We start from the raw sequence: 8617 nt of genomic DNA on the forward strand, positions 1-8617 counted from the left end.
CTCATGGGCATGGGCATGGGTGTAGACAGCCAATAGGAGTAGTCGTTACGGGAGGCGAAGTTACACACGTTGTTGATGTTACAGAACATGAATGGCATGGTGCTGAACCGACGCAGGCAACTACCAGCAGTACCTGACAAATGAGACGAGAGAGGGAGTGAGGAGAGGAAAGAGGGAGGGGAGGAAAGAGGGAGGAGAGGAAAGAGGGAGGAGAGGAAAGAGGGAGGGGAGGAAAGAGGGAGGAGAGGAAAGAGGGAGGGGAGGAAAGAGGGAGGAGAGGAAAGAGGGAGGGGAGGAAAGAGGGAGGGGAGGAAAGAGGAGAGAGGAAGAGGGAGGGGAGGAAAGAGGGAGGAGAGGAAAGAGGGAGGAGAGGAAAGAGGGAGGGGAGGAAAGAGGGAGGAGAGGAAAGAGGGAGGAGAGGAAGAGGGAGGGGAGGAAGAGGAGGAGAGGAAAGAGGGAGGGGAGGAAAGAGGGAGGGGAGGAAAGAGGGAGGAGAGGAAAGAGGGAGGAGAGGAAGAGGAGGGGAGGAAATAGGGAGGAGAGGAAAGAGGGAGGGGAGGAAAGAGGGAGGAGAGGAAAGAGGGAGGGGAGGAAAGAGGGAGGAGAGGAAAGAGGGAGGGGAGGAAAGAGGGAGGGGAGGAAAGAGGGAGGGGAGGAAAGAGGGAGGGGAGGAAAGAGGGAGGAGAGGAAAGAGGGAGGGGAGGAAAGAGGGAGGAGAGGAAAGAGGGAGGAGAGGAAAGAGGGAGGGGAGGAAAGGGAACAGAAGAAAACAGGAAAAAATAAGTGAAGAGAAGATTTGAGGTTAATACTGTGAGTTGCTTCTCTCACAACAACAACCATCTGTGTTCATGAATGTCATCGTGTATCTCCAGTCTCCATTCTTACCCAGGTCATGTCTGTGCGCCCTCTCATTACTCTCTCTCTCTCTCTCTCTGTGTGTGTGTGTGTGTGTGTGTGTGTCTGTCTTACCTAGGTCATGTCTGTGCGCCCTCTCATTACTCTCTGTGTGTGTGTGTGTGTCTTACCTAGGTTATGTCTGTGCGCCCTCTCATTACTTCCTGTGTGTGTGTGTGTGTCTTACCTAGGTTATGTCTGTGCGCCTCTCATTACTTCTCTGTGTGTGTAGTGTCTTACCTAGGTCATGTCTGTGCGCCCTCTCATTACTTCTCTCTCTGTGTGTGTGTGTGTGTGTGTGTGTCTTACCTAGGTCATGTCAGTGCGCCCTCTCATTACTCTCTCTCTGTGTGTTGTGTGTGTGTGTCTTACCGAGGTCCTGTCCGTGTGCCCTCTCATTACTCTCTCTCTGTGTGTTTGTGTGTGTGTGTCTTACCGAGGTCCTGTCCGTGTGCCCTCTCATTACTCTCTCTGTGTTTGTGTGTGGTGCCCTCTCATTACTCTCTCTGTGTGTGTGTGTGTCTTACCTAGGGTCATGTCTGTGCACCCTCTCATTACTCTCTCTCTGTGTGTGTGTGTGTGTGTGTGTGTGTGTGTGTGTGTCTGTGTGTGTGTGTGTGTGTGTGTGTGTGTGTGTGTGTGTGTGTGTGTGTGTGTGTGTGTGTGTGTGTGTGTGTGTGTGTGTGTGTGTGTGTGTGTGTGTGTGTGTGTGTGTGTGTGTGTGTGTGTGTCTTACCTAGGTTATGTCTGTGCGCCTCTCATTACTCTCTCTCTCTGTGTGTTTGTGTGTGTGTCTTACCGAGGTCCTGTCCGTGTGCCCTCTCATCACTCTCTCTCTGTGTGTGTGTCTTGCACCAGTCCTGTCCGTGTGCCTCTCATTACTCTCTCTCTCTGTGTGTTTGTGTGTGTGTGTCTTACCGAGGTCCTGTCCGTGCCCTCTCATTACTCTCTCTGTGTGTTTGTGTGTCTTACCTAGGTCATGTCTGTGCGCCCTCTCATTACTCTCTCTCTGTGTGTGTCTTACCTAGGTCCTGTCCGTGTGCCCTCTCACTACTCTGTGTGTGTGTGTGTCTTACCTAGGTCATGTCTGTGCACCCTCTCATTACTCTCTCTCTGTGTGTGTGTGTGTGTCTTACCGAGGTCCTGTCCGTGTGCCCTCTCATTACTCTCCTCTGTGTGTGTGTGTGTCTTACCGAGGTCCTGTCCGTGTGCCCTCTCATTACTCTCTGTGTGTGTCTTACTGAGGTCCTGTCCGTGTGCCCTCTCATTACTCTCTCTCTGTGTGTGTGTGTGTGTGTGTGTGTGTGTGTCTTACCTAGGTCATGTCTGTGCGCCTCTCATTACTCTCTGTGTGTGTGTGTGTGTCTTACCTAGGTCCTGTCCGTGTGCCCTCTCAATACTCTCTGTGTGTGTGTGTGTGTCTTACCTAGGTCCTGTCCGTGTGCCCTCTCATTACTTCTCTGTGTGTGTGTGTGTCTTACCTAGGTCATGTCTGTGCACCTCTCATTACTCTCTGTGTGTGTGTGTGTGTGTGTCTTACCTAGGTCATGTCTGTGCGCCTCTCATTACTCTCTCTCTGTGTGTGTGTGTCTTACCTAGGTCCTGTCCGTGTGCCCTCTCATTACTCTCTGTGTGTGTGTGTGTGTGTCTTACCTAGGTCATGTCTGTGCGCCTCTCATTACTCACTCTCTGTGTGTGTGTGTGTGTCTTACCTAGGGTCATGTCTGTGCGCCCCTCTCATTACTCTCTGTGTGTGTGTGTGTCTTACCTAGGTCATGTCTGTGCACCCTCTCATTACTCTCTGTGTGTGTGTGTGTGTGTCTTACCGAGGTCCTGTCCGTGTGCCCCTCATTACCTCTGTGTGTGTGTGTCTTACCTAGGGTCATGTCTGTGCACCCTCTCATTACTCTCTCTCTGTGTGTGTGTGTGTGTCTTACCGAGGTCCTGTCCGTGTGCCCTCTCATTACTTCTCTCTGTGTGTGTGTGTGTCTTACCGAGGTCCTGTCCGTGTGCCCTCTCATTACTCTCTCTGTGTGTGTGTGTGTGTGTCTTACCGAGGTCCTGTCCGTGTGCCCTCTCATTACTCTCTGTGTGTGTGTGTGTCTTACCGAGGTCCTGTCCGTGTGCCCTCTCATTACTCTCTCTCTGTGTGTGTGTCTTACCTAGGTCCTGTCCGTGTGCCCTCTCATTACTCTCTGTGTGTGTGTGTGTGTGTCTTACCGAGGTCCTGTCCGTGTGCCCTCTCATTACTCTCTGTGTGTGTGTGTGTCTTACCGAGGTCCTGTCCGTGTGCCCTCTCATTACTCTCTGTGTGTGTGTGTCTTACCGAGGTCCTGTCCATGTGCCCTCTCATTACTCTGTGTGTGTGTGTGTGTGTCTTACCGAGGTCCTGTCCGTGTGCCCTCTCATTACTCTCTGTGTGTGTGTGTGTGTGTGTGTGTGTGTCTTACCGAGGTCCTGTCCGGTGCCCTCTCATTACTCTGTGTGTGTGTGTGTGTGTGTGTCTTACCGAGGTCCTGTCCGTGTGCCTCTCATTACTCTCTGTGTGTGTGTGTGTCTTACCGAGGTCCTGTGTGCCCTCTCATTACTCTCTGTGTGTGTGTGTGTGTGTGTCTTACCGAGGTCCTGTCCGTGTGCCCCTCTCATTACTCTCTGTGTGTGTGTGTGTCTTACCGAGGTCCTGTCCGTGTGCCCTCTCATTACTCTCTGTGTGTGTGTGTGTGTGTGTGTCTTACCGAGGTCCTGTCCGTGTGCTCTCTCATTACTCTCTGTGTGTGTGTGTGTCTTACCCAGGTCCTGTCCGTGTGCCCTCTCATTACTCTCTGTGTGTGTGTGTCTTACCGAGGTCCTGTCCGTGTGCCCTCTCATTACTCTCTCTGTGTGTGTGTGTCTTACCGAGGTCCCTCTCCGTGTGCCCTCTCATTTCCTGTGTGTGTGTGTGTCTTACCCAGGTCCTGTCCGTGGTGCCCTCTCGTTGCCCTGTACGTAGAGCAGAGAGAACCCGTCGTAGATGAGGCTGGTCCCTTCGGGGCAGATAGGGACATATTCAGCCTGGCTGTGTCTCGAGATCAGGAAGCCATGGGTCACAGAGGCTGAGCCGGGGTTACCTGGGGGACCCTGCTGACCATCTGAACCAGTGGGACCTGGGTACCCACGCTGACCTGAGAACAGGGGATAGAATGGACATTAAACAACTCAGTACACTTAATGAACAATACTATAGTTGACTTGATTTGAGTTTATTTGACAGTTCTTTAGCTATGTATTGGAGAGTAGGAGACTAGGAGAGATATAGGAGACAAAGGGGACAATAATAATAACATGACATTAATATGAATATGATTGATATTAATATGAAACCATTTTAATAAATGGTTCCAGCATGGAGTATCATTTGGCCAAACTATTTCTGGTTCGCTCTGGCAGACCTGGGCCAAAACGTGAAAAAACCTCTCAAATACTTGGTTCAGTTTGGTCGGTACAGTGGACCCTGTGGAATAGTCCCAAAAATGGAAAACTTCAAGCTAAATCAAATGCACCTCAATGTATTTGATCAAGGTTTGTCAATGACTCAATCTTGTCTATACTGTCCAGTCATTGACACAGAGAACAAGGAACATTAAGAACTCAATGAACAGTAGGCTACTATACTCTACAGTAGGCTACTATACTCTTCTTGATCTATGTATTATAATGACTATTGACTAATGATACGGTGCATTCAGAAAGTATTCAGACCCCTTGACTTTTTCCACATTGTGTTACGTTACAGACTTATTCTACAAATGATTAAATAGTTTTCCCCCTTATCAATCTACACACAATACTTCGTAATGACAAAGCTTAAAACAGGCTTTTAGAAAATTTTGCAAATGTATAAAAACCCTCCTGAAATATCAGACCCTTTACTCAGTACTTGACAGAGCAAAAACCAAGTCATGAGGTTGAAGGAATTGTCCGTAGAGCTCCGAGACAGGATTGTGTCGAGGCACAGATCTGGGGAAGGGTACCAAAACATTTTTGCAGCATTGAAGGTCCCCAAGAACACAATGGCCTCAATCATTCTTAAATGGAAGAAGTTTGCTCTCAAGCTCTGTCAGTTTGGATGGGGACAGCTATTTTCAGGTCCGGGCTATGGCTGGGCTACTCAAGGACATTCAGAGACTTATCCCGAAGCACCTCCTGGTCTTGGCTGTGTGCTTAGAGTCGTTGTCCTGTTGGAAGGTGAACCTTCGCTCCAGTCTGAGATCCTTTGCACTTTGGAGCAAGTTAACTGTGTTAACTAACCTCCAGACGAGCTTCAATGCCATAGAACTCTCCTTCCGTGGCCTCCAACTGCTCTTAAATGCTAGTAAAACTAAATGCATGCTCTTCAACCGATCACTGCCCACACTTGCCCGCCCGTCCAGCATCACTACTCTGGACTGTTCTGACTTAGAATATATGGACAACTACATATACCAAGGTGTCTGGTTAGACTGTAAACTCTCCTTCCAGACTCATCTCCAATCCAAAATGAAATCTAGAATCGGCTTCCTATTTCTCAAACTCATGCTGCCAAACATACCCTCGTAAAACTGACTATCCTACCGATCCTTGACTTCAGCGATGTCATTTCCAAAATAGCCTCCAACACTATTCAGCAAATTGGATGTAGTCTATCACAGTGCCATCCGTTTTGTCACCAGAGCCCAATATACTACCCACCACTGCGACCTGTATGCTCTCGTTGGCTGGCCCTTGCTTCATACTCTTTGCTAAACCCACTGGCTCCAGGTCATCTACAAGTCTCTGCTAGGTAAAGCCCTGCCTTATCTCAGCTCCCCGGTCACAATAGCAGCACCCACCGTAGCACGCCCTCCAGCAGGTATATTTCACTGGTCACCCCCAAAGCCAATTCCTCCTTCGGCCGCCTTTCCTTCCAGTTCTCTGCTGCCATTGACTGGAATGAACTGCAAAAATCACTGAAGCTGAAGACTCATATCTCCCTCACTAGCACCTGTACATAGCCCATCTGTAAATAGCCATCCGACTACCTCATCCCAATACTGTTATTTATTTGATTTATTTTGCTCCTTTGCACCCAAGTATCTCAACTTGCACATTCATCTTTTGCACATCTTTCACTCCAGTGTTTAATTGCTGTATTTGAATTATTTTGCCACTATGGCCTATTTATTGCACACACTGCACACCTATTTATTGCACACCTTATCTGCACACACTGGATATATATATATATTTAAAAAAATCCCCTTTCCCTAATTGGTATCCAATTAGTAGTAGTTACTGTCTTGTCTCATCGCTGCAACTCCTGTACGGACTCAGGAGAGGCGAAGGTCAAGAGCCATGCGTCCTCCGAATCACAACCCAACCAAGCCGCACTGCTTCTTGACAGAACGCACATTCACCATCGGGTTCTTGGTCACTTCCCTGACCAAGGCCATTCTCGCCCGATTGCTCAGTTTGGCTGGGCGGCCAGCTCTAGGATGAGTCTTGGTGGTTCCAAACTTCTTCCATTTAAGAATGTTGGAGGCCACTGTGTTCCTAGGGACCTTCAGTGACGCAGAAATATTTTGGTACCCTTCCCCAGATCTGTGCCTCGACACAATCCTGTCTCCGAGCTCTACGGACAATTCATTCAAACTCATTGCTTGGTTTATGCTCTGACATGCACTGTCAACTGTGGGACCTTATACAGACAGGTGTGTGACTTTCCAAATCATGTCGGGCGGCAAGTAGCCAAGTGGTTAGAGTGTTGAACTACTAACCGGAAGGTTACAAGATCGAATCCCTGAGCTGACAAGGTAAAAATCTGCCGTTCTGCCCCTGAACAACATCATAAGAATGTGTTCTAAACTGACTTGCCTAGTAAAATAAATGTCCAATCAATTGAATTTACCACAGGTGGACTCCAATCAAGTTGTAGAAACATCTCAAGGATAACCAATGGAAACAGGATGCACCTAGGCTCAATTTAGAGTCTCATAGCAAAGGGTCAGAATACTTACATAAATAAGATATTTCTGTTTGATTTTTTAACTTGCAAACATTTCTAAAAACATGTTTTCGCTTTGTCATTATGGGGTATTGTGTGTAGATTGCAAAAAAAATAAATATATATTTAATCAATTTTAGAAAAGGCTGTAACGCAACAAAATATGAAAAAGTCAAGGGGTCTGAATATTTACAGGCACTGAACATGACTGACATACACAATGGAAGGTTAGGCCTGTGTAACATAGAATATGTACTCCATGAGATTTGAAACATTATTCGTAGGCTAGATGGAAGGTTAGGTCTGGACGGCAAGTAGCCTAGCGGTCAAGAGCATTGGGCCAGCAACCGAAAGGCTGCGCTGACTAGGTGAAAAATCTGTTGCTGTGCCCTTGAGCAAGGCTAAGGACCTGAGCCAGATGGAAGGTTAAGTCTGTGTAACATAGAGTATGTAGTTCAGGAGGTTTGAACCATTATTAGTGTTCTATGGACCTGAGCAATCTTACCTGGCTGTCCGGCGGGTCCAGAGTCTCCCTTGCGGCCGAAAGCTCCACTGAATCCTGGGGTCCTTCAGGACCGGGGTCCCCTGGTTGACCGGGCTGACCTGAAACAGACCAGAGGACTCAGTGAGTGGTTTCCATTTGCGGGAAAAACTAGCTTCCTCCAGTAACTAGCTAACTGCAGCTTTAAGCCTTCTCTGGCAAAACGAAGCTGACTGTAAACTTTATAAATTAAGTCCTGTGTCAAACAGACACTGGGTGTGACAGTCCAATGACCTGAGCGTCCCTCCTGTCCGGGGGTCCTTGGGAGCCACGGTTGCCTGGCAGACCTGAAGGGCCAGGGGGCCACGTTCTCCCTTCAGCATGATGGGGGTCGCAGCGACACCTGGGTCACCTTGGTTTCCTGGAGTTAACAAAGACGGGGGTCAGAGTGTATGTGTGTGTGTGTGTATGTGTGTAGTGTGTGTGTGTAGTGTGTGTGTGTGTGTGATCGCTAACAGACACCCACTGCTTTCAGCCATTCATCTTTCTGGTGCTTCTCCTTTAGGGTGCAACACTAGACTCACCAGCAGGACCAGGATCTCCAGGATCTCCAGGCAGACCGGATGATCCAGGGCTTCCAGATTCTCCCTTTAGTCCTGGAGTGGAAAAAGAGAGGTAGAGAGAGTAAGGGAGGAAGAGAGGGAGAGGGAGGAAAAAGGGAAAAGGAGGAGAGAGGGAGGAGAGAAGGAGAGAGGAAGGAGTGAAGAGAGATGGAGGAGAGAGGGAGAGGGGAGGAGAGAGGGAGAGGGAAGGAGTGGAGAGAGATGGAGGAGAGAGGGAGAGGGAAGGAGTGGAGAGAGAGAGGGAAGGAGTGGAGAGAGAGGGAGGAGAGAGGGAAAAGGGAGGAGAGAGGGAGGAGAGAAGGAGAGGGAAGGAGTGGAGAGAGAGGGAGGAGAGAGGAAGGAGAGAAGGAGAGGGAAGGAGTGGAGAGAGAGATGGAGGAGAGAGGAAGAAGAGAAGGAGAGGGAAGGAGTGGAGGGAGTCAAAGTCAGTGTTGATAATGTCAATGTTGTCGCTAATGTAATCGTATGTAATAATGCTGTTACCCGTTTACCTGGGAATCCGGGAACGCCGGGAAGTCCAATGTCTCCCTTCAGCCCGCTGCCACCAGGAGGGCCAGGAATACCCTGGTCACGTGATAGGAGAGAGGTCATGGGTTATGTAACATCACAATCCCAGATGGA

At 48.9% G+C, this 8617-nt stretch overlaps 1 protein-coding gene across 1 annotated transcript; it reads right to left on the minus strand.

Moving 5' to 3' along the window:
* Nucleotides 1-3863: 3863 nt before the first annotated feature.
* On the minus strand, nucleotides 3864-8560 carry LOC127917599 (collagen alpha-1(IX) chain-like; the record flags this gene model as incomplete). The annotated part of the gene is made up of 5 exons (XM_052500672.1): nucleotides 3864-4055; nucleotides 7398-7495; nucleotides 7668-7794; nucleotides 7958-8029; nucleotides 8488-8560. Coding segments are annotated over 4 exons (306 nt in total), but the record flags the coding sequence as incomplete, so codon positions are not given.
* Between the last annotated feature and the right edge of the window lie 57 nt (nucleotides 8561-8617).

Source organism: Oncorhynchus keta, unplaced genomic scaffold, assembly GCF_023373465.1.
Source record: "Oncorhynchus keta strain PuntledgeMale-10-30-2019 unplaced genomic scaffold, Oket_V2 Un_contig_11740_pilon_pilon, whole genome shotgun sequence".
Classification (NCBI taxonomy): Eukaryota; Metazoa; Chordata; class Actinopteri; order Salmoniformes; family Salmonidae; genus Oncorhynchus; species Oncorhynchus keta.